Consider the following 27,387-nt stretch of genomic DNA (forward strand, 5'->3'; position numbering starts at 1 on the left):
AGCCGCGGAAGCAGTATAGTATCCATATAGGGTGCGTTCGATTAGCTTCCCTTAACACACCAGTGTTACACTCAAGGGAAGCCTCAAAAGGAGGCTTATCGAACGCTGCAGTGTGTTTTCCAAGGCATTCTGGGAAAAAGGTCAAGTCCCCGCCACGTTCCATCATATACTTCCATGCACGAACAGTCCATTCGTGACGTCATTACACGGCAGCCTACAGAGACACGCTCGCCAACCGGGGTTACTAGTGGCTGACACCAGAGGAGGCACGAGAATCACATGATGGCTAAACGCACACTCTCGTGTAAGTTTGACTGACACGTGTAAACTAATCGAACGCATCCCATGGTCGAGTTCGGCGGCCAGTTCTTGACACGGGTTTCTTGTTCTCGCGCTCGAATGGCAGGAACACGACTCAAGAACTCTGTTCTCGTAACAGGATCACACACCACCTCCTGCTCAGGGTTTTACAGGAACACACAAGAAAAACTCGTGAGATTTTGATTTTTGAACAGCTGCTAAAAGTAAAGAGATGGCTTCCAAAGCCATAGACAATGGGACGTTTTGCAAATTAACTTCAATAATTTTCCGTAACACAGAAATGACTGTTCCTGTTTATATAGAAAAGAATTCAGCCCATCCAAACATTAACTCTCGAATAACGTAGCCCACATGGACACCGCCATGTTGCATGTTGCTTGTCACTAACTACCAGCGACAACCGGTTGTTGGTTCCAGGTGTTCAAGCGGCTGACCCATGAACAACAAATCGAGCTGTTCGTGGATATACAGGAACAAGCCGCCCGAACTCAGCCATGATTGTGTACCGAAAAGTGGAGCTACGCTGGCACAGCCAGCGCCAAAGGGCGCACAGAAACAAGCCCAAAATAGGGATATTATTTTTTGTGCACACAGATTTTTAAAAACTGCAGAAATTGGCAGATCCGCGAAAAAGTTGCATGCCTGTCTTATGTTTTGCAAAAGACCTTTGCTATAGGTTACTTTAGGTTGTAAAGTTTCAATGTCATATGACTTTAATGCCCAAAAAGGTGACCAAAAAAGTGCTGAAAGATGAAGAAGTACAGTAAAATCTCAATACATAGAATTTCTGGGGAATTGAAAAAAAAATTCGAGTTATCCAAAATTCGAGTTAAAAGAAGGTGTCGATTTCTTTTTAAGTTAAGTCATTATTACAATGCGTATCATAACATGTAGGCCTACCTCTATGCTGACACACAGTAAATCTCCCTATAATGACTTTTGAAATGACATTGTGGTTATTTTATACTTTGGTGCCACAAGTTTTTGTTCATAGAAAGACATTTTTGTGGAAGATTTTTGTCGTCAATCGGCTGATAAATAACACATTACAAGTACTGTAAATCATTTAAACTGTGTACCTTTGTGTAGCAAATCTTTCTTTTGCATTGTGGATGTGTGACGCATAGTGGTGGTCCCTTTTCTGATACCGCACCGCAACGCAGCGTCTTGCTCAAGCGTACTCGGCGGGGTTTTCCGATGAGTCAGACGACTTTTTTCATCACATGAGGGCGCACCTTTATGCGCTTCAATAAAATTTTGTAAGAACAAAAATGCTATTGGTGTTTGTCTTTATTTTTTGTTTTTCGTTCTTTATTTTCAAACTTTTGTTTATTTTTTGGGAGTGAGATTTGGCTATGCAAAAGCTCTGCATTGCAGTCACGTGGTTGGTCCACTGCGTGTGAGCATGCTGTGGTTTGTGGCATGCACAAGTATCTCCAATGCATTGCTGCAGCCACCACAAAGAGCCATCAGTTGGCCTGCCGATGCACTGGCTACAATGGGCCTACGGTAATAATTGGGCCAATTCCTGCAAGTCCGATTTTGCGGTCACGGTGTGGTTACATGTCTAGATTGATCCTCATTGTAGCACGCTTGCAGGTGTTCCGGTGTGAAGAGACAAAGTGTGCGTGTAAGAAATGATTCATAACTAGACCCGCATTCTGATTACACTTTCTGGAAGTTTTTTGGCGGCGGTTTCTGTTGGATCTGCTTCAAAAAAACTTCGACGTAAATGAATCTGGCAACATGAGAAGTTCGAGTTACGGATATGTTTTTGTACATAAAAGCCTATTCTTTCGGCGGGAAATAATTATTCTTCCAGTTAAGCGGAGTTTCGAGTTAACCGTCTTATCAAGATATTACTGTATAAAAAAAATTTCACCAAAAAAAAAAAAAAACAAGCAGAAAACAAAGCCAAAGATCTTGACAAAAAGAATGCCTTTTTGCAAAATGGAAAAACTGCCACACACAAAAATCTTGACAAAAATAACCCCATTTTCACAAAATGTGAAAAAGCCAAAAAAAGATTTCTTAGGAAAACAATAACAGTTTCGCCCAAACACTGAAACAGCCAACTCATACAGTCTCTCGCCAACAAAAAAGATGGCTTTTTTGCATTCTTTTGTAAATTTGAACAACTAATCTATAGCACAAACATTATGATTGATTTCATCATGCACACACAGGTCCACGTTTTGAACCCAATCAGACATGTGCATGTACTTTAAGAGGAACATTGCTTGAAAGAATGCACCTATAATGTCATGTGTCATAATATGGTGTCAATTTATGTCTAGAATACATCCCTTTCTAGTTTCCCTGCAAGGTTTCAACCAAATGGGACATGTACTTCAGGAGATACAGAGCTTTGAAGTTTGGTCCTTTAATGTCATGTCACATGACACCTGATGACGTCATCATGACGACATTTTTCTTAGACCCTCTCTAGCTGTTGGACTAAGAGTGTGCACCTAACATACAGTTAGTCATATTGATAAAAGTGCCCAAGACTGCTTTCTAAAAACATGACGAAAACCAGTATATTAAAAAATAATAAATTCACAAGGTGACACCATAACAACGTCATAAAATTGGCATAACTTTTGTATCAGGGTCTTCCTTGGCTGTAACTTTGATGACTATTGAAGACTGCCAAATCATCAAAATGATACCCTGAATACATCACCCATGCAGAAAACCTGCACCTTTAAGTTCAAGTCAAGATGTGTTTTGGTCATTGGCATCCCATCTGTGTGACTAAATAAGCCAGTTATGCACATGGTGCATTGGACTCCGATATTTAAGCTGTCATCTAATGGGCATTTCACACTTATACCTCTCTACCAAATTTTGAAGAATAAAAAGACTTTTTATCAATAATTCTGGTATGATGATGTGTTCAGCCCCAACTTTCACACGTATTAACTGGGTATAAAAGATTGTTATCTACATCAATTTTCAGGCGATTTGGAAAAACTTTGCCACAGACATCTATTCAAAATTCATTTTTCAGAATTTTCAACATGTCACTAGAGGGTACTCGACAATTAACGTCATCATTAGATGTTTTGAAGAATACATTACCATAGTAGACTAAAACTGGTATCGTTTTTTACCTTGTTAAACAATAAGCCACTTTTGGTTTGACTGGAAGGCAGGGTCACATGATTTGACCAACACAAGATGAATTAAAGATCCACTTTTATCATAACGTCATTGTTCTAGAACCTTACATGCACAAAGGTCCTTAATTGAAGCATGTTTGATAAAGATCCAAAACGGTAAAAGGACCAAAGTCAATGGTGAAAGGATCACAAAACAAATGGGCTTTTGGTCAGAATAGGAAGAAATATGAAGGGGAAAAAAATGCTTTTTTTACAAACTTAGGAAAAAGCCAAAAAAGGAACAAAAAGAATGCCTTTTTGCAAAATAGCAAAAAAGGCAAAAACAAGAAACAAAATAACGTAGAGAATCCCTTATTTGCACAGTTGCAATAAAGCCAAAAAAACTCACAACGCAAAATTGTGAACAGCAAAAAGGAAAAAAAATTAAAGGAAAACAATAGCTATATCAGCTGCCAGCAAAAACAGCAAATGATGTACCAAGTCTCTGTACAATTTTTTGTACAGAGGACAGAAATGTGAGAAGGAAGGAATAGAGGGAAATATGTAAAGGGGGTAAAGGCCACTTCTAAAACGACTACTTTCCCCTGCTGTGCCAGGTCTTTACAGTAAAAAGATGCCTTAGTTTGAAGATAACAACAAGACAACCTTGCTCACAAGACAAACAACAAACAAAACCACATAAATAACAGTAACTATATAATGAAAACAAACAAAAAATGTAAATAAGAAATACTCATTTAAAAAAGCCAAACAAATATCAGAATTTCCCCAACTCTGTATTTCTCAAAATTTGTTCCATTCTGACTTAAAGATCATTTTAAAAAGATACAACAGCACTGGGACTATTGTACACCCTTCACAGAAAACAGCACCCACAACTTCAAGGCACACACAGCAGACAACTGTAACATATACATATATATCATCACAATTTTCACAAAGAGCCACACAGATTTTGAAGAAAAACTGGTTTTTGAGATAATCAACTGAGATGTTTCTCCAATTTCAAAACTGCAAAACACTGCAGTAAAGTCTTCAAATGATTATCCGAGAGGTAAACTTTTGCTTGAACCAAGTAATTGAAATAAACACAGTGGTATAATTAACTGATATAAATTGGTAAAGGCACGCATCTGCTCATGAAATTGAAAATCTATGTTTTCCTACTGCCTGGCCCTTTTGTGTAATTTTTTTTTCCAAGGGGCATGGGAATAGAGCCCCCTCACCAGGAAACCAGTCTTTAATCCAATAAGAAGTCTTTTATTCAGCTCTAGGTTTTATCCATGGAGCAATCACATATGAAGCAAGATATGGGATGGAAAGCAACCCCCACCTTTGTGCAGGTCATGGTTTGTTCAAAATGTCAGGAATTCTTTACAGACATCTAGGGCGGATGTGGTAGGTAACAAACTCTATAGGTGTGTATGGGGATTGGACATGTGGGGGGTACTCCACCATCCCATATCTTGCCGGGTATAATAAATCAATGTGTCCCACTGACTTCAAAGCTAGAGGTTGGAAAGGCCTGTGAATCGGACTGGGGTGGCATGAATACTAGACTGGCTTTTTGCCAGACAGGGTTGGGCCAGGCCCTTTTCATACTGGGTCTGAATGGTCACTGTCTTTTGCCATCTGCCCAGTCTGCAAAAAGTCCCCTTAACTTCTGTGCTACTGACAGTAGGAGCATCTCGTTATGTGCAGAATCACTCTGCAAGACATCCTTAAGATAGCAAGGGGTGAAGGTAGAGGGAGACTTCCAATGCTCAGCCTTGTTCAAGTCTGCAGTGGAAACCTGAAAATAAAGTCCAAGATGTAGACAGATACCTGCCCTTAGATCATGGGCCCTGATGTAGTTTCGACTTTGTTCGTGTGATGGTCCGTCTGGGTTGGCAAACTTAATGGCTGTGACTGTCCAGTGGGTGATGGTGTCTCTTGCCCCTGGGCAATGAGGCTTTGTGGTACTGGAGTGATTAATAATTGGGTGACAGTCCCTCTCATGTTCTAGGTCTTTGATAAGTACCACTGTAGTACATGGATCGGGCACCTGGGTTTGTCCATGTAATCTCCTGTCTGTGAGGCAATCGAGGGCACAAAAATATCCAGCAGCTAAAACAACAGGGTTTGATTCTCCACTAGAAAGCCAATGGTCAGGATGAGGGGCACACCATGCAGCCCCCAGCGAATGCGATGTTCAGCAACAGAGAGGGCTTGCAGTTCACTGCCTCATCAGAAAGAAGCCGTGGCCGGAGAAAATTTAACTTGGTGCCTGTACGCATTAAGAAGGCATCACTGAGGGGCTGAAAGGGGGACCAGTGAGCATGTGGAGGACTATAAAGTTTAGGTCCCAGGACATGACTAGCTGCGTGGACATGAGGGGTGATGATGAACTTCGCATGCAAGAGGTGATGAAGGGCCATGTTGACAGAGATTGAGGAGCCGTCTTCGAAGATGACATCTATGGTGGTCATCGCAGATCACGGAGACTTGTAGTTGGGAATGAAAAGGTACATGAAGAAAACTGCTATAGCACTTAGAGGAACATTGATGGAGCCACAGCCTGTTTGTCATACCATGTAGTGAAGTGTTGTATTCTATTGTAAATCCTGCATGAGGACAAGCATCAACATTGTGCGGCCATGGCTGCAGTGATGCTAGAAAGTCCTACCGAGCAGATGGGTAGTTGGACAATGGGAAATGGGTATTGTCTGCTGATACAAAGAGATTTAAGTGAGGTTGCTCTATCTCCAAGAAGAGTGTTTTGACTGTCCTGGTGTGCAGAGTCACTTATAGGCAGATTGTGCCGCGGGAGAGCATGTCCATTACCATATTGTCAGGTCTCACAATGTGGACAGCTTGCAGGTTGATCGCATGTTCTTTCCTCCACTGTAGGATTTCCCATGTCAGAGGACATAACTGGAGGGACAATGTGCCACCTTCATACTTGATGTAGGCCACCACAGTTGAATTTTCTGAGACATTCTTCCCTCAATGATGTATATGAGGAAATGATGTCGATATGATTTTGGCGTCCCAGTTCCCTGAAACCTTATGTCGGGGAAGGGAGGCCCCACCATAGTGATAACATGTCAGTCGTTATCACTATCCTGGGTTCCGCCTGTAAGAGTGGGAGTTTAGCGTTTAGGTGATCTTCTTGAAGCAACCATAGCAGATGTTGGCAAATGTCCTCCGATATATGGACCGGAAGATCATTGGGGTCTATCTTTGGACAAGGCTGAGAAAGCAGGTATAGTTGCAGTGATCTCATTCAAAGCCTGCACCACAGTACTAAGTGCACCGTGCTGGCCATCAGTCCAAGGAGACAGAGGCAGGTGGGGGGCAATTGAGAGGACTGAAATCAGATACACATTTCCGTAGACTGGAGACTCATTTGGCTGTCGGGGTTATAATACCATTGCAGAGGTCAAGTATCACCCAAAGGTAAGTTTGGAGTTGGAATGGGACTAGCTTTGGCGCTGTCTTGGTTGATAAGATCCAAGTCAGGTGGTGAGGTCGTAGGTAAGGCAGGTTGATGCTACAGCCTCGTCATGGATCTGGCTGATGATCAGTCTGTAAATAAGGTCCTTAAAGATCATGATATCCAGCCATCATACATGTAGATGGGCGACAATGGTCTTCGCAACCTAGGTGAAAACTCTAGGCGAAGTTGACAGACCAAACTGTCCTTCACTTGGATGGGTTAAACTTGAAAGATGACATATTTATCTCAGACTATAGTGCCAAGCATTGGTCTTTGTTGCATGGGACTGGAGTGAGCCGCAGAATCACCTCAGGCAGTGGGGTGCTTGTGAAGTCGAGGGGGTATCCGTGAGAGTCGTGAGTTCGATTTGTGCCAGGTGATCTCCCACCAGATCCCTGCAAACTGTTGTAGGTGGCCGCCAACAGGTTTGGGATCGGTGGTTGTAGGTGGTGAAGCCATGTGGTCATTGCGACATCTCCTGAATGAACAAGGGGCGCCTGATGAATACCCCCATCCCTGGTGGGCTTGGCTCGGTCTGGGAGTGGTGCAGGTTGAGATGTACCACTGCAAAGGGGGCAAAAGGAGTGACAAATAGGATAAATTTGATGAGGGTTTGAGCTGGCTGATTTTGGGGAGCTGAGGTTGCTGTGTAGCCGTTTTACAGAACGATATTTTGTTGATAGTGTCAATGCATTTAATTTCAGCCTCCAGCATGTCAAGAAGCTTGCAGTCAAAGAGATCTTCTCTGTACAGCGGAAGCTCCTGGAGGTGATCCTTCACACCCTTGTAGGGAATGTGCATAGCATCTAGGGCATTAGATCTCTGGGTAGAAGTTGTGACACAGGAGATTTGAGCAAATTGTTCAGATACACAGTTAAGCCCTTCATCAAGGCCGTGGAGGGCTAAGGCAGCTACATATAGGTCTAATGTTATAGGCGAATTCTCCTCACATGTACAGGTCACATACTCTGACAGAAGGCTCAGAAAGGCAGGACACTGTAGCCCAAAGCTCTGTTGAGTCTTGTAAGGGCAAAGATCAAAAGTATTTTCCCTGTTCCAACCCGCTCAGGCGTGTTCCTCCCATTCTGCGCAGGGATTAATGACAATCTTGCGAGACTAGGATGTCATCGGTTTGAAGAACCAGCTGAGGAAAGAATTTGGCACTACAAATCCTAAACAATTCTGTGAGTTGACACAACACAGCAACAACGGGGCTCAACAAAGGCAATTCAAGGTAGGAGATAAGTTCTACACTGGACAGCCAAAAAAATTGCCACTTCTGTCAAAGGCCACACATAAAAATTCACTCCATAGAAATAAACAATTTTTGTACACAGGAACATGTATGCTGCAATACCCCTTACTAATCACGGGCCCAAAAGTAAGTGATTATCTTTATAACAAAGAAATTGGCATGCACAGCAACTTGGTTACTGAATCAAAAGTCACACACAAAAGCACTCTCCACCATGACCCATGAATGGACAACATTTTAAATAACTAATGACAAAGGGAACACCTGTTTTGTAAAAATGATGTGCATGAGCAGGCTTCAATCTTTACAGCAGCCACCAGTGGCTGATGCCGCGATGCCCCAGTGAATTGCCGTGATGCCGTTTAAAAATAGCGTGTACCTTTCGGCCACTTGGCCAACGTGCCCCTCTTCAATGATCAGTAGGCCTTTGTGTATTTAAAGTTGTATTCAACTTTCAGGTTACCATTTAGCGCTAGCATTTCTGTCAACGGCTGACCAGCCGCACCAAGCACCATTTTTTTCACGGACTGGTTTTTCATCGCCCTGTAGACAACATGGTATGGCAACCATATCAATGTAGTTGAGCTTTGTGACCCTAAAAACGTGGCACAAGACTACTTTTACAGACTACTTTTATAGACTATATAATAGACTAGTTACAAGTCGCAGCACGGAATTACACATTCTGCACCGATTGGATTCTGTACATTGTACATATTTAGACAGAGTCGCTATTATTTTGGGGTTGCAGGCGGGAGTACGACCCAGTCTATTTTTTCCCTCGCTATTTTACTTGTATTCACGCGGGCGCTAGGCATGACAGTGGGCTTCTATAGGATAATTGTTTGTGACCCAGTGACCGACTTGCTTGAATTGCATTGTTTGTAATTACATTGATCTTCGAATAACAGTGTTGCTTTTATGGCATCATGGCATCATCGAAAGTAATAAGACACAACACAAAATGGTAAGTTAAAAGTTAGTATAAAAATATTTATTTTTATTTCTACAATTCAAGCAGACTGCTCAGCATGTGAACAGAAACAATGAAAATTGCAAGTTGAAAGTTTAACACCATGTTGAAATTGAAGGAAAATCTGTCAAAGTCACCAACAAGCATGATAAGTAAAAATGTTAAAGTGGCCTTGGTGCCCTTTCAGTTGGCCTTGGTGCCCTTTGGTTTTTGGAAGCATTCAAGGCCAAGTGGCCTTGACCCTCTTAAGCTCAAGGTTGAAGCCTGCATGAATGGTTTCTGTATAGGGATGCCATCCTTACTAACTATGCATACACATTATTGAAAAGTAATGATTGTGACTTCTTTATTTCATCCTGTGACACTGATTTCTGCGTAAAACTTAAGGCTCATTCTGTTACATTCTGTGACTTTTGATTCAGTAACCAAGTTGCTGTGCATGTCAATTTCTTCTTTGATATAAAGATAATCACTTGCTTTGGGGCATGTGATTAGTAAGGGGTATTGAAACATACCTGTGTACAAAAATTGTTTATTTCTATGGAGTGAATTTTTATGTGTGGCCTTTGACAGAAGTGGCAAGTTTCTTTTGCTGTCCAGTTTATTATTACTTCCAACTGATGACAAGCTCCTTCTACAGTGGAAGGGACCATTCCCTGTGGTAGCAAAACAAGGCAACTCGGATTATCAGATTGACATAAATGACACTGTTAAGACTTCTCATGCAAATATGCTCCAGCTGTACATTCACAGGGTAGCAGCGGCAAGCCAAGGATAAGTGGAGCATGGGTGCATTTCAGTCATCACAATGTCAAATTTAATCAAGTCATGGCAAGTTGAAAATCATGTTCCTTCAAGTTTGAAGTTATATTTTCCAAGTCAAGTCTCAAGTACAAATGGAAAAAACAAATAATAGCACCTCAAGTCTGAGTCAGAGACTCGAGCCAAAACTGAAAAATTTCATCATTCTTTGGTGGTACCCCAAAAAGGTTATTTCCAGAACAAGATTTTCTTATAAATGCACATGTAACTCTACTTTCCGAGACTTCTCAATTTGTCAATCATTAACAAGGTAAAAATTTCAACTAATCTTCCAACTACATACACACACCATCTGCAAGAGAGAAAGGACAATAAAGTCAGATATCGTATATTTTCCAAGACAACCTTGGGCCAGCATTTCTTTAATAGGATATTCAATGTGAGGTTTCCGTTCTCCATCATCATTGCCAAACAGATCTATTATATTGACGTCCAGAGGGCATCAAGCGTGACTGTTTCTTTGAGCTATTGTTATGCAATTTCGAGCATGATCCTGCATTTGCACGGGCCCCATTCAGTACAGTGGGAATTTAGACACTGGGCCCGTTCCTCCCACACGCTCATGTAGGAAAGGGAAAAATACTCCTTGCCCTAAGCAAAGATTCCACAAAGTCCTTATCCTTGTCTCGGAAGATCAATCTGGAAGGCAGGTCTCCTGAGTCAGCAGTGATTTTGTCTTCGGCTACGTCAGGTACTTCGGGAGCAGACAGGAAAACGAAGTTTTCTCCAGGGAAGAGGAAGCATGATGCGGGTCTATGGGGGAGCGCATGCCAGACAATGGTATATTCTACTCAACGAAGAATATCCATTACCATTTACATGACAGGGTGGTAACACCCAAGATGACGCTAGGGCAAACGGGAGTCAAACTAAATCTTCAGGAAGGGCAAGAGATAGGTCACCCCTAGAAGAAGAGAACCCATCATAGTAATAACTGACGGGAGCAGGGTTAATAGTTTCCACTAAGGGAAAACTTCAGTGGCCAGAAGCCTCTCTGACGCAGCAACTTACCCCTTGGCTAAGTGAGTGGGTTCTTCTCGGCCACTGGCATACTTTGACTGATGGCGGGACAAGTATGGGAGACATCAGGAGATGCACGCTCTCGGGAATCCCAGCAAGCTCAGTAGACCAGTGATAGACTGGGAAGACGGGGGTCCTCGCCAGATCCTAGCAGGTGCCCCTTGTCAAGAGGTCTTATGCAATTGTCCAACACCCCGTCAGCTCCGTGTAGGGCTGAACAAGATGGGTCCTAGCCAGATCTTAGCAGATGCCCCTGTTCAGCCAACTAAGCCTGTTTGTTATGTGGTAAGGTAGTCACAAGTGTGGCTGGACAACCTTTGTAGTACCTACACCAAATATTTATAGACTGAAGAAACTGACGAAAGAAAAGAACACTCAAAAGTATACAAAAATCACACTCTAACAAACAAAGAGGAAAAAATCTAGAAAATTTTATTCCGAACAAGGAATTTAGAAAATTAAAAATACCTAAAAAAAGTCCATTACATTGAGGCGCTGAGAAAAAGACATGCATGGGGCATGACTGCAATGCATTGTGGGAGGCCAGGGTGTATCATGGATGATCAAGGCTTTTCAGTGAATAAAGTAGGCACGTGGAAAATTTGCATATTTTTTTGACTATTTGGGTAGGTTGAACGCAGTGGACACCATTAACATAATGTTGACGTTAATGATATTATGCTGGAGAAAGCATGTCAAAAAGATAAATTATGATGTTTTAAAACAAAGTGAAAAAATTGAAATCAAACAAAAATGCCATTTTGACACATGTGGCTCTTTGTCAAAACGATGATGATATACAGTGAAATAACACAAACTCATTTTCGATAAAACTCATTTAAAACATACCTGCGTCTCCGAGCCAGATGAATTGCTATGCTGTTGAATAAGCAATAAGACACATTAGAGGTACATATACACAGCTATCAAACAAGTAATGTTCGTGTAGAATATTTAAATCATACATACATAACTGTGTAACACTTGATTTCATATTAATTGGTAGTACAGTCATGTCTGTGTTCTTTTGTAACATTCAAAGGCCAGTTCATACTTCAGGCAAACACGAATGGAAAGCAAATTGATATCATCAAACATTTGCTTGGGTGGAATTGTGTTTCATTTTCCCGAATTCCCGGAACAAATGTTTGATCTCATGCCTCAGTGTCCATGTTTGCTTTCACGCCAAGCATAAATTGTCCTTAAGAGGGAATTCAAAGTCTATCTCATCCATTTCTTACACACAAATGTGTAAAACAGTGTTTTCATTTGCTTGTTTCTACATGACACAAATCCTATAAGGGGCTATTCAAAATTTGCAATATTTATAAATTGACGTTTTTTTAAATAATGGTTGGGTCGTTCAAGGAAATTAACTGAAAATCAAAGTCACATCACTTTAAAAAAGGAAAAGGAATTTGTGGCACTAACAACCTGTACCTGTCAGTCATACAGGAATGTACAAACCTGTGCATTTCCACTCAGTTTCAAATTCAAGGATCATTAGTGGCTGCTGCAATGTTAGACAAAATTGATGGTCATTCCCTCCCATTTTATTTTCAAGTTTTAGCTGCCTCCTACTACTTCCATTAGAATGTCCCAAGAATTCAAAGATCAGTCGCCGTTACTACTTTCACACATATTTGCTGATAAGTATATAAGAAACGGTCAAACATGTCCATTGTCCAACCACTATTGATACCATCCAAATAATCACAAGTTTGGGATATTTTGGAAGATTTTGGCACAGGCTTCTGGTGCTACAGCTACATGTAGCTCTACTGTCTGCAAATCGCCCTGTATTTCCAATGAAGTGAAAACCTAGACCTACCGGTACCTCTAGAAAACAGTGCAGTAGGATACAATGTGTGCTCATACCCCAGGCATCAGTGCGGGCAATGCCAAATACACATGCACAGCGCCCCCAAAAAGTTGCCACAAATAATTCATTTATCAAATTCACAGTCGACAAAAGTATAAACATGGCCGACTTTCCACAGTACATGTGCCTGTAAAGCGACAGCTCGAGGATTTTTTTAAGAACAAGGAATTCCATGGAAAGAAGAGAAAGGATCTTGTTGACTTGGCAGAAAAGCATTACGGAGACAAGATTGTAGGATGTCATGATCAAGAAGAGTCCTTGAAAAAAACAGAGAAGAGCTGTGATGAGCAACAGGATGGCACTGGATCTCAATGGTCATGATGTCTTGTGGGGCACAGATTTGAGAAAGATGGTATCAGTGTCTATGGGAGACCTTTTTGCCTATCTCATCAAAGATTGTGCCTGGATACCACAGCAGCTATTGCAGTGCAGAGATGATGATGGGTATTTGATGTTTAAGGACAGTAATGCGGAGAATGTCATTTCAGGTGGGCTTAGCCTAAGCTCGGACTAGGCCTATAAAAAGTGCTAAGCATATTGCTTATTGTGAACTTAATTCTCAAGATAAAAACGCAATGATCAAAATGAAATATTTTCATCTTGACATATATATTTAATGTGCGGTCCCAGTCAATCTGACTAGCTGATTACATACAAGTACATGTATCATTTTGACACTCAAAATAACCTGTGGGAGCTAAATGGGACTGGTGAGTAGGCCTATTATGTTGCTTTAGCAATGAATTTACAAACAGATTAAAATGCCCAGGGAGGAAAATGTCCACTTGACTGTATTCCTCTCCAATAAACGCTCCAGACTTCTTCGGGTAAACATGGAAAGACTGATCCCCTGGGGTAGCCACTTCTGCCGGGGAGCCCAGTTTCGGACACCGTGTGTTTATATGCAGAGTCGGGGTGCCCAGTTTTGGACAAAAGAGCTGGTCTCTGTAACAAAAGACTGTACTCGGAACAAAGGACCTGCTGCTGGGAATTGCCATCATTTTTCGCCTTCCACTTTTCGAAGGTAATCCGGCACTGTTTTGAAACAGTATACCACTGTTTTGGGCACAGCGCGCCCGCGGATTAGCACTGCAGACAAAAGTGCTACAGGGCACTATTGATGAGTGACACAGCACTGCTGCTCACTAATCCAGCTGCATATGAAAGGACACTACTGGCATTCACTGGCACAAAGGAAATTACAACACCCCACAATTCCGGGCTCTCTTTTACAGGGCTGCAGGCCTCGGCTGAATACTTGGGTGTCATTGAAGGTTGCCTGACAGACAAGAGTAGCCACCAGAGAGTCGTTCGTGCGGGTGTAAACGTCCAGGAAATGAACACATGAATTTTTGAAGAATATTGAACACGGAAAATCTTGAAAAGGTCCCGCCATCACATCACGCTCAAGAGAAATCCACCTGGCAGGTAGTGGTTAAAATTAACTCTAAATTTAATCCTGTACACTATTACAGCAGACTGAAAAATCACTATTTTTTGCAGTGTCTTATGTTCATACATGTCCATATCATAATAATTATATCCAAAGTGTGTATTGGATTTGTTCCTCGTCTTTTCCTCAGACATGATGGTTCCCATAAGCATGTGGTAGCTCTACTCTTTGCAGTAGTTGACTTTATTGACAATGAACAGACACAGGAACAGCTGTAGGCATTGATGAGCCACGAGTGTGGACAAAGCTTGCAAATCCTCAATGACAGGGTAACAATGTTGAGATTTCGTGAACAGGTGGGATATAGGATGCACCTTTAAGTTTCCAGAAAAGTGTAGTGGTCAATGAGTCAAACACCAGATGTTCATCAAGGCCAGGTTACCCATTGATAAACTTGGCTAGTTACAAAGAAAGTAGGGGCTGACACCAGTGCACCCACAACTTGTCTTTGTTTCATGGAATAATATTTCTTTGAAATGAATAATATTTCTTAGAAATGACGGGGTGGAACCTTTACAAGATTTTGATATTGTAATAGGTAATACAAAATTTGGTTTTATGCTGATTGGTCAATGGAATTAGTCATTAACTAAAGGCAGGGTGATGTAACTGATGGTGATGCTGCACAATTTATTTATGACTTATATTCAGTAATTATGTTAATATAGTAGATTTGTAGAGTATAAAAACCCCTAAAGTGTGTTAAATTGGGTTGAAACTTTGCGAGCAGAGAGCTACAGTCTGATGAGACCAGTTTTGATGCTTTAAGCCTGTAAAGTGTTTTTGTGTTGAGAAAATACATGTACTTGTTTTTTGAAGTATTTTGCTGCTGTCAGATACTTGTTAACAAACAGGAAGATTTTTCTCACCTTTTCCTGTTTGACTGTGAGAGCTTTTGCATGAGGAGAAGTTTGTATTCCTGACTAACTTCTGTTTGTCAATGAATACTTCTTCAAAGTCTGCAGTGTCTGTGCACTTGGGCCGGGACAACTGCTTCAAGTTCAGTTACTGAGACTCGTAATTCAGTGCTACAAAAAAACATCTCCTGACAAGTTACATGTTACAGACTGTGAAAGTTGAGGACTTAGACTACAGGAAAGATAAGAAAATGCCACAGAAACATGGTCCAACTCTCCCTCAAAGATGAAAAATGCCAAATCTGTTCCTAGCATCCAAGGTCATCTTAAAAAGGTGAATAGTGCACATGATTGATTTTAAAATCAAGTTTAATGACAACAGGGAAAAACCCAAAAGGCCAGTAACATAACTGATAATAATTTTTTTCAAAAGCAGCTGCTCACATTTAGTATAACAGCTTAACATGGTTTGATCTCAAACAAATCTTTCAATTCCAAAATTGATCAATATCACAGCATATATTAAAAGGAATGGTAACTTATACACATGCAGAGAATCATATCACTTATGCATAAATTTTTTAAATGATGCTATCATACTCATGTATTTTTAGAAAAGATGGTGCTGTGGGTCTGGTCAGATCATTGAGTTAACTTTTCCCTTACAAGCTTTACCCTTACTAACTAATCTGCTTGCCAATGTCAAGGAAAAAGTATGTAGAGAGCTGAAGAAGCAAGAGATCAGCTGGGGCCAATTTCATAGAGCTGCTTGAGCACAAAGTTTGCTTAAGTGTAAAAAATCTTAAACCAAAGGTTACCAGCTCAAAATCTACGTGATTGTAATGCTAACCAAACAACAGATAAATATCATTCCAAAACAATATACATCACATGGGTAAGGTTTTTTCACGCGTTCCAAAACAATATACATCACATGGGTACGGTTTTTTCACGCTTAAGCAAATTTTGTGCTTGTAACCCTGGTGTCAATGGCACAGTGATACAGATCGACAAATATCTCCAAATATGGTCAAAATTTTTTCAGTGGGCCAATTTGGCAAAGAGTTCATTTAATCCTCTCCCCAAGGCATATACCTCAAGCCTATAGACTCCTATTGGCCAGAGACCAAAGACTGCAAAGTAAGAAATTTTGAAATATCAGTATCCCCAAGATGCTCATGACCGGGAAATGACCAGGTAGTATTAAATATCCCCCTCAGTGCTCAGAGTTATTTTGGGCACTTGGCTACAAATGTACTTTCACAGCAGCATAATGAAAAGTAGTTAGAGAGGGGACCTGAGGGATGTATTAGCTACCATCAAACAGCAGTAGAGGCTCAGGCATGACCGGAACTTCCTGGAGACAACAATCACCACATGGAGTAACAGCGTTATTTTGTGGGAGTGGCTGCTCGGTGGGTAAGCAGCTCTATGAATTGGCTCTTGCGGTTCTTTAAGGGTCAAGTTGGCCTTCATCCCCAAGGGTTAAGTAAGAATATAAAAAGTGTATACAGTAATAATTAGTTGGAACAATCAGTTATGTAAATTTTTGGTTGAATGTAAAGATTGTCTGGATTCTTTTTTGTAAAGAGGCAGATCAAGGATCCCTCTCTGACATTAGGAAACAATCAACCAGTGGCAGAGTCTGTTGCACATGTACATTCTTTCAAGGACCTCTATAAACCATAATAGGCGAGGATATGTCCCCGATTATTGTGCTCAGAAAATGAATTTCATGGCACCCCTCTTAGAATTAAAACTGATGACTGGTTGTTACAGACTTTGATATGAGGAATTCAAATCTGCTTGTTGCAATTTTAATAAAGCTGCAGTTTTGTAGATATTTGTGCTTAAAGGTGCCCTCCCAAAAGTTAAAGATTTTAGCTATAAAAAAGGGGGGAAACTACTTTTTTTCTTCAGAAGATTTTTAATTGATTCTGTCGGGCCCGTAGTTTTTGGCTTAAAGGTACATAGCGTCTGATTGAGACATTATGATGTGCATTAACAACCCCTTAAAGATGCATTCCCCAACAGAGACATAAAAGGCAAGTACAGTGTACAAGTTCATGTCTATCCTCATGTAAAATCTTCAACCAACCTTTGTTAAGTGATAAGAATATCTTTAAATTGAGGCCATCTTCTTTTAGATTCATTAGGCAAGTGTTTGAGGTAAATGTCAAATGAAGATGCAGTACACCGCCTGGATGGATTTGGGAGGAAAATGAGTGCAGTAGACAGAATTATGATGGACACAGTATGGGAGATCTAGAGGAAAAAAAGACATTTCTGAATGGATTCTACATCTTATATAAATTGAAATGAACTGAAGCTGTCATTCATTTTTTCCATTGTTTTCTTTTCCAGTTAATTTTATCTGTGTATTTTTTGGAATACAGGTTGACTGGAAAAGTGAAAAAAAAGAACTAATGGGCTATAGTTTGACAAACAATTATGAATATGATGATAATGTTCTTATCTATGCCTTACAAAGGTGGTTGTCCCAAAACTATACTTTAACCACTACCAGCCGGGGACTCCGGGATCGGAGCCGTATGGTTTATATGTGTGGCCGGGGTCTCCGAACTCGGACAAAGGAAACAGGGCCCTGTAACAAAAGACCGTACTCCGAACAAAAGACCAGGCTGCTGGACATGACCGGCATTTTTCGCTCTCAAAAGTGGTGATAATCCAGCGTTATTTAGAAACCGTATACCAGGGTTTGGGGTATTTAGAGCAAGCGGATTACCACCGGGGACAAAAGCTCTCCACCACCACAGCGATGAGCCACACAGCACCGCTGCATGCTAATCTGGCCCCTATTGAAAAGAGGTCAGCAGTGCACTGAGCCAGGTTCGTGAACAAAAAACAGCTGTATAACACCGCACAATCTGGGCTCTGTTTACAAGGCTGCAGGCCTGGCTGAAATATTCGGGCGTCAATAAAGGTCAGCTGTCAACTTAGAGTGGTGCCTGAAGATTACTCCGTGCGGCTATAAACGACTGTTAAATGGAATGATGAATTGTTGCAGGATTTTGAAAACGGAAAAAATGATAGTCATGCCGGCCCAGCATCCTCAACGTTGAAAAATGCCCCAGTCCGAAGTGGTTAAGAGGAAAATAACGAAGTTTCCAACTTTTCTTGCAAACTGTGATAAAAGCTGACATTTCCCTTGTCTCACCAGGCTCTTGTACCAAGCTCCTCTAATATTATCGCTCAGGCTGGACCTCCTCCACCAACTGAGCTCTAGCATCTTTTCCCCTCAGCCAGAGACTCTTTACCTGAACAGCTGACCACTGTCGAACGATACAATCGTTCCGCTCTGTTGGCCTTTCTGATGACAATGCCCTGATGGCATGCAGGAGCAGACAACAATTCACATGCAAAGTCTACATGTACAACAGCAGACTTGGACATACTACTTCACAGTGTGCAGAATGGAGTGTGGCTCCAACCAATGCATCTCTGAGGATCACAGCCGATTTCTTCATGCATCTGTTCAACTTCAGTATACAAGTTTCAACTATCCCCAGTTGTCATTCTGCCATCTTCGCCATCCACTCCTGGTTTCAAGATGAATCTTCCGGAGTGCTCTAAATGTGTCCTCCGTGGCATGTTCATTGAGTGTCCTCTTTTGAGACTCCTCATCCCCTCATGGGACTTGCATCCAGTTCTGAAGCTTTTTGTACGTCAGCCCTTCAAACCTCTCTTTGATGCCTCTCTCCTCCACACTTCAGTGAAACTGGCCTTCCTCTTGGCAGTTACCATGTCTGGGATTGGCAGCGAACTCCACACCCTATCAGTTGCCGATCGACATCCACTGGCAACTTCACAGCATTTGCCTCATTCCTTCCATGGGCTTCCTAACAAAGGATCAAACTGAATCCTTCTACCCTCCTGACATTTTTGTTTCTGACATCACCAAACACCCAGGTTCCTCAGACAACAAGCCCTGGTGTCTGGTTTGAACTCTCAAATGGTACTTCACTAATACTGGTAATCTCTAAGTCTCACCGGCCTACATCGAGAGACACTATAGCCTGATGGGCCATCTCTGCCATCAAATTTGCTATAGCTGAATGGTCATCCTCATCTGACAATGCCACCCGTCACTTCATCCGGGCGCACAACATCAGAGCAGTATCTACCTCATGGGCCTACTTCCGAGGCATTACCTTTGACATTTGGAAGGCAGCATGCTGGAAGTAACCCTCTACCTTCATCTTATGATACCTGACTGACGTCTTGCAGACGGACTGTATTCTAAGCAAGACAGTTTTGGCATCCTCCACATCAGGACTAATGGGCCATCATTATGGATGACTGGATGTACCCCATCCTTCCTTCACTGAGTCCGTCTCAAATGTATTGTGCTGTTTGTTATCATTTAACTCACATGCACCCTTGTTGACCCACCTCTGAGGTCCTGTGCTAATCTGCATATGTAGTGATTGTCTGGATAAGTTGATCGCGGTGGACTTTCCCTCCGCAGTAGTGTGGGTGGAATTCTCAAGGTCATGTTTACCCCCACAGTCACGGCCCTTCTATCCTCTCTACTTTTGGCTTGGTGCCCTTGTGTCTCAGAAAATGAAAGATGAACATGGCTGCCACCATGCCTGGTAGACCAGTAGAGGGTGCAGTACAGTTGTAAAATTTTTAGCGAATAGCAACAGAGCACTAGGGTAATATGCTTATGTAGTGACTGTCTGGGTAAGTAAGACCTTGAGGACTCCTCTCGCACTGCTGCCGTGGGGGGGGGGAGATATGTACATCAGTGGAGAATTTAAAGGCCGAACAAAATAATTGCACCTTATCGTCTGACCACACCTACTTTTACAAAGTATTTATTCCTGTTGATCATGAAAAGCAATGAAGAAGTGAATAAAAAAACTATACCTTTATGTTTGGTATTCATGTTTTATTTCATAAATCCTTTCTTGAAAGTCACCAAATTGTTAAAAAAAAGTCATTGTTTCTGTTCCGTGTGCACAAAGTGAACAGAGAGTATCCTCATAAACATATCAGCAAAATAAAACATGGCGGCACCCAGTTTCCGAAAAGCACAAAGGATGGCCCATGGATTTGTAGCATGTATAGGCCCTGTGAGCATCAATGACTTTTTGACACCTTCTTGGCATTGAAGCCAAGAGATTTGAGATAATTTGGCAGCCCAGTCCCCAGTCCCTCCCAAATCTGATTAATAATCTTGAAAAACTCCCTTTAATTCTGAGGTCTGTCTTTATGCTGAACGCAGTCATAACAGGTGGCTGTCCGGAGCTGATGCTCGCCAGTCCGGACTAGCTGTATGGCTTTCGGATCCAGCATGATGCAGGGCTCATGCCTGGTAACTCGCCCGTGAAGTCCAGCATCAGCCAATCAGCTTGATACAGTGCTGTGGTGAACTGCTACACACGTCACACTGGCCAGATCAACTGTCAGCTCAGGGACGATCACCAAGCAGTCACGTCTCAACAACCACAAAAGGAACCTGTCATCCCTTGTGGTGATTGCCCGTGGACAGCCAGATTTTAGACGGACATCAATGGTCACAAACTCCCCTTCCTTCTTGAGATTAGATCTCACACAATACTCGCCAACTCCGAGTCATCTCTCATTAGGAACCCCCCTCCTGGTGCCAAGCCCCAATCATCCCCTTTTCATGGTGGGTAAGTGGAGTATTCGGAGCTATATTTGTTTTTGAAATGTAATAGGTAAGCGATTCAGATGCAAAGGAGAACTCCCTTCATATAGCATGGCCTGTCAAATTTCCATTTCATGAATAGGGGTTTCATTTGTCTCATAAATATAAACTATGAAGCATTTTGCCCTGCGCAATCGTTGCTATTGGTTTAAACGTCAGGATAATGATATTCATGAGCTCATAAGTACGTAATGAGGCAATCCAAGCGGGTGTTTTAACACGTTGCGAAAACCTGTTGCGGAATCGTCGTCATTATTGAGAGAAAGGAATGCTATCAAACATTAAAAACATGAATTTATTTGAATAAAAAAACAACACATCACAAAGGTTTGAGAATTTATTCATAGATCAGGATATTTTACAGAAACAGCTGTTTGAAATCGTGCACACAGGTGCGATCTGACTTTTGCATGGCAGTGTATTTACAACACCCCAAGTAAATGAATAAAACACCTAAGTCAAACTTTGCATTATTCTGCTACTTTATTTTTCCCATTTACAATAAGTTTTAAACATAAGAAAATAGTTTCAAAGATGAGGACAAATGAAAATTGGAATTGCCAAATTAACTTTTGAAGGTCATCTCTTGGTGCAAAGATCAATTTTATCTTTCATTCATCAATGTACATGTACATTCATCAATGTACAACTGGCATGTTCATCATGTCAACACAGCAGAATGGAACCAGATCCACAAGACTGGCCATGAGGCCCAGGAGGTGAAGTGAAGCCTGAGCTGAGGCCGAGTGGTGAGGGAAGAAGAGGCTTACCCAGGTGACCAAACTGGCAATGCGATCGGGAGGAGTCACAATGCCCTGCTAAAAGTCGAGAGTTGCCCCAAGGTACATGTAGGTTGGACGTCAAGTGGGAGTAGGTCATGACTTGTCATGGTTTATGAGGATCCAAGACTTGTGGAGAGGTCACAGACGAGGTAGGTGGAAGCTGTAACCTTGGTTGTGGACCTGCTGAAATTGAGCTAGTTGTCCAGGTATTGAAAGATCAGGATGTCTCAGCAATGCAGGTAAGCAGCAAAAGTCCAGACGATGCAAGTGAAAACCCTAGAGGATGTCGAAAGGCGAAAGGGAAGTGCCACAAATTCGAAAGTTTGGCAGTCATACATAAAGCTGAGGAACTTCTGGTCCTTGGGGTGGATCAGAATGTGCAGGTACACGTCCTTCAGATCCACTGTAGAGGCCCAGGCTGGGATCAGCAGAGACTGGGTGAGTTTGCAAGGTCTCCATACGAAAGTACCTTGGGCGGAAGTATCTGTTCAGCGGCTTGAGGTTAAGAATTGGACGCGAGGAGCTCAGTTCCTTCTTCAGGATGAGAAAGAATGTTGAAATGAACCCATCACGGGACTGGTGAGAGACTAGGATCGACAGCTCCTTTCTGAAGAAGGGATCTGATTTCTGGGTTGAGTGGAGTTCGTGGGGATCAGAGTCGGATGGAGACATGGGTCAGACAGAGTGGTGCTCATGAATTTGAGGGTAGCTGAAGGATATTGTCTCCAGAGCCTATCTGTCTGAGGTGTTGTCCTGCTAGAGCCCTGTGAAAAGTTGCAGTCAGCCATGACGAGCTGGAGCGGGGGACTGCTAGTGAACAGATGGAGGCATCAGCAGTGTCCCCTGAGTGAATGGGGGACGCTGCTGGAACTCATGCTGGATTTGCAAGACCAGCTGGGAGGCTGTGGTCTGTTGGAGGAGCTGTAGCACAAGGTCAGGGGTCGAAAAGAGCTCAAGGTAGAGCAGGAACCCCGGCGGCAAGGTGGAGCAGCCCTTGACAGTGGAGTTCATGAAGGCTGAAGGCTGCCTTGTTTCGCTTGTCCTCCTATTGTAGGATCTCGGTGAACTGACCTGCAAAGACGTTTTTGCGGTAGAGGGGGAGGGTTCTGTAAAGTATCCTAAACCCCTGGGCACAGGACGTGCATGCTGCCGTGGTGTTAGCATGGCGGGATGAGGTGATCAGATGCATATGCATGAGATGATCAGATGCATACGTGTATGCATGAGAACTGTTCGAAGGCTGCACTGATGTTCTCATCAAAGGCCCGGAGGGAAAGTTTTCCGAGGTCAAGGGACACAGGTTATGTTGAAATTAATGAGACTTTGTCAAGTATAGCTAGAATGGACTCCAGCTCGGCTTGGGATTTGTCCACGATAGGTTGATTTCTATGGGGCACCCTTTATGACTTTATTTGTACAAAAAAAGGTCAAACAAAACAAATATACATAGGACGAAGTGAAATGATCTAAACGAAACGAAATATTAAAGGACAAAAGAAGTATATATAGGATGAAACTAATGCATAAAGTATGAACCAATCAGTAGCACAAAAGTACATTTGAAGGAAAAAGGTGATTTATGTAAAGACGAAAACTAATAAAAATAATGAAATATATATATAAAATATACATACATGTATGTAAGAGACAGAAAAATAGAAAAAGACACATACTTCCCAAGATAGTGTATTAAATAGTGCCCCTGTAATGTCACATGACTTCTCACCTGATGACGCTATCATCACATGAGGTCCTTTCCGTCTATAACATTTCCCTTTCTAAATACTTGCCAAGTTTGAATCCAATCGGACGCGCATTTCAGGAGATATAGTACTTTAACCCCTTCGCTATTGAGGACTGCTACTACCGCACCATTGTGTGAGGATTAGTAAATACATGTACCACACATATAGTCTATTCACCATGCAGCTGCTGGTTCAATGGGGCCTGCTGCTAGACAAAACGCTCCATTCAGGACATACCACAGCCCAGCAGTCGAGGTCAAAATAATCCCGCCGTGAAGGGGTTAAGGATGCACCTTTAATTTCACATGACTCTTACTCAAGTTACTGATGACACTGTCATTACCTGAGGTCAATCTCTTTTTTTATAAACTTTCCCTTCCCAACTATCTGCAAGGTTTCTACCTAACCAGACATGTACAATACAAACTACAATGCATAACATTATTGTTATCACGGAATGTCCACAGATTAGAGATTTTAAACATTTGTCCCTTTTGCCGTTCCATACAATGCGGTCTGGGCTTTGAAAACGTGTACAAAGTCAATGGGCTGGAATAAATTTTAAAAATTCAATTAAAAAATCCCTTGATGACGTCATCATGGCGTCATTGTTCTATGCACATCTTTGTACAAAGGTTCTTCATTGATGTAAGTTTGATGAAGATCCAAAGTTGCTAAAGGACTAAAGTGTGTGGTCGAAGAAACGTGTACAAAACAAAGGGGATTTTGGTCACAAGAAGAAGAAAAAAACTAGAGCTTTTCTGTCTGTTGCCAACAGAACAGATGGCTTTTTCGCTTTTTGAAATTTGACTAATCAAGCTATAGCACTTGCACAAGTTCACGAGTGACGTCACTGCAATCCCCTTATTCACCGATCCTGCCACCTCGATAGAGACCCTTACTGATCAGTACAATCGCGTACTCAGTCAGTTAATAGACATCCATGCACCTTTGAAGACTCGTCAAATTGGTTGACCCGACCTGCTGTTCCCTGGTACAAGGAGCAAATTACCACTGAAAAACGCAAGAGACGTCAGCTGGAACGAAAATGGCGAAAATCTCGTCTGCAAATTGATTATGACCGTTTCAAATTGCAACGAGACCTGTGTAAACGAACTCTTGAAGAAGCAAAATCAGCCTTCTACCATGACAAAATACAAAGTTGTGAGGGCGATCAAAAAGCACTCTATCGTATCATAAATCAACTTACATGTAACATGAAAGGCAACTGGCCCAAACTTCAGGAGCATACGGTCCAAAAAGGAACTTGCATCTAGTTTCTCCGCATACTTCACCGAGAAAATTGAGCAGATCAGAGAAGACATACTGATTAATAATCCACAACCAGCAGCACCCTTAATTGAGGTAAATCCAGTCTGGCCTTCAAGTTCCACGTTCACAACCTTCACACCAGTGTCTACTGAGGAAGTTGAAAAGATAATCAAGACAGCTCCTGCCAAGTCCTGCAGATTGGACCCCTTACCCACCACGTTGGTCAAGAATCTGCCTGTTCTGGTGGAACCCATAACCAGGATGATCAACATGTCATTGGACTCTGGTCAGTTCCCAGACAACTTCAAAACGGCCTTGGTCACCCCAACCGTCAAAAACCAATCCTTGGACTGTAATGATATGAAAAACTATCGTCCAATATCTAATTTGCCGTTTGTGTCAAAGGTCATTGAGAAAGTTGTTGCAGGAAGACTAAATGCACACTTATCAAAATATCAGCTGCGTGAAAATCAGCAGTCTGCGTACAGAAGTTGTCACAGTGTCGAAACGGCCCTTCTCAAAGTTCATAGTGACATCATGTGTAACGTGGACAACAAAAAAGCCGTGCTGCTCGTACTTCTGGACTTCTCAGCGGCCTTTGACACCATCGATCACTCAGTACTTATTCATAGACTTTCTAATTGTTTTGGCATCCAGGGTTCAGTGTTGAATTGGTTTAACTCATACATTAGTAACCGTCACCAGATAGTTCAGATACAAGGGGAATCCTCAGGTGTGATTAAGGTTAAATATGGGGTCCCCCAGGGATCCGTTCTTGGTCCGATCCTTTTTACTCTCTATACAACGCCTTTTGGGGAACTCGCTCGGCAACACATTATCCAGTCACATTTTTACGCAGACGATACCCAGCTGTATACTTCATTCAGTCCCAACCTTGAGGATGATGATACAAAGATGCTCGATTCTCTCATCACATGCTTGCACGACATCCAGAAGTGGATGCTGGACAATTTCCTGAGGTTCAACCCACATAAGACAAAGTTCATAATTATTTCTTCGCCAAAACTTCAACACAAAATCCAAAACCTACAAATAGGCGATGCTGTTCTGGTACCCAGTACGGATGCCCGCAATCTTGGTGTGGTGTTTGACCGGTTCTTAAACTTTGAAAAACATGTGTCCAAGATTTGTCAGACATCATACATGCATCTAAGAAGAATAGCAAGTATCAGACACTTACTTTCTCAGAACGCAGCAGAGCAACTCATTCATGCCTTTATCACTGCTAAACTTGATTTTTGCAATAGCCTGCTCACCGGTCTTCCACACGGTACAATTCATCGTTTGCAACTTGTACAGAACGCTGCCGCACGTCTTCTAACGAGCACCAAAAGAACAGCTCACATAACTCCCATTCTCAACAAACTACATTGGTTACCCATCAAATACAGAATTCAGTTCAAGATCCTCCTTTTCACATTCAAGACACTCCACGGCTCTAGTCCCCTTTATCTTGCAAACATGCTGCAACTCCGCTCTGTCAGGCCGGGTCTGAGGTCAACAAGTAATACCCTAGTTGTTCCCCAGACTCGGCTGGCCAGTGCCGGAGACAGGGCTTTTTCTACAATTGCACCACGCTTATGGAACTCACTCCCGGATCATCTAAGACAAGAACATGACATCAAGCAATTTCAGCATCATCTCAAAACATTCTTCTTCGCACAAGCTTTTTCAATATGAATGCACAATTGAGTTTTTCATTTTTCCACCTAGACTGGCGCCTCTGAATGCTTTGCAGATATAGTGCGCCTTATAAATGCTTTATTATTATTATTATTATTATTATAGCATAAACCTTTTGGTGAAATGATTTGATCACGCCCGGAAAGGTTCAAGTTTGAAACCCAGTCATACATGCACTTCAAGAGACATAGTGCCTGGGAGAGTGCCCCTTTAATGTCACATGACATGATTATCTGATGGCGTCATCATCACACAAGGTCGATTTCGTCTATAACACTTCCCTTTTAAAACACCTGCCAAGTTTGAACCCAATTGGACATATACTTCAGGAGATATAGTACTTTAAAGTATGCACCTTTAATGTCATGTGATTTGTCACTTAATAAGGTCATCTTCACATGAGGTAAATATTTGTCTAAATCAGTTCCTTTTCAAGATATCTGCAAGGTTTGAAGCCAATCGAATATGCACTTCATGAGATATAGTGCTTTGAGGAGTGCAACTTTAATGTCACATGACTTGTCTCCTAATGACGTCATCATCACATGAGGTCAATATTCCTCTAAAGCACCCCCTTCTCAAGATATCTGCAGATATGAACCCAATTGGTCATGAACATCAGGAGATACAGGGCCAGAGTGTATTCTCCGTTCACATGGGTCTGCACACCCTGCTTTATTTGCATAATCATAAATATGCATTGTCGCTCTAAAAAAACAAAATTCTTTGATAAGATAGCAATAATTGATTGCACATTTCACATTTTCTGTGTACAAAATTTAAGAAAAAAAAAATCTGTTGCACTATCTTGAACATTTTGGCGCAAAACTGAATTTCACTTTTGATAACTGTGACTAGAAAGTTGTACTGTATGATATACACTTTGAAACTACTCCGACATTCATCGGCAAACAACGCCATGTGGGATCTGCAAGTTAAGGGTCTGGTGTTGTCATTGACTTTATCACCCGTCCTGTTTGGGGTTCAGCACTTAAAACAT

General features: G+C 41.9%; 1 protein-coding gene across 3 annotated transcripts in view; it reads right to left on the bottom strand.

The window, feature by feature from the left end:
• xpo5 (exportin 5) overlaps nt 1-27,387 on the bottom strand; it is a 357,136-nt gene that overhangs the window by 303,113 nt on the left and 26,636 nt on the right. For all 3 annotated transcript variants that reach the window (XM_022232992.2, XM_022232990.2, XM_022232991.2), the window contains exon 6: nt 11,844-11,873. In XM_022232992.2, coding sequence (XP_022088684.2) covers nt 11,844-11,873 — 30 coding nt within the window. The remainder of the gene's footprint in view (nt 1-11,843; nt 11,874-27,387) is intronic.

Source organism: Acanthaster planci, linkage group LG01 (genome assembly GCF_054643075.1).
Source record: "Acanthaster planci isolate LZ-2023a linkage group LG01, COTS_SCS, whole genome shotgun sequence".
NCBI lineage: Eukaryota > Metazoa > Echinodermata > Asteroidea > Valvatida > Acanthasteridae > Acanthaster > Acanthaster planci.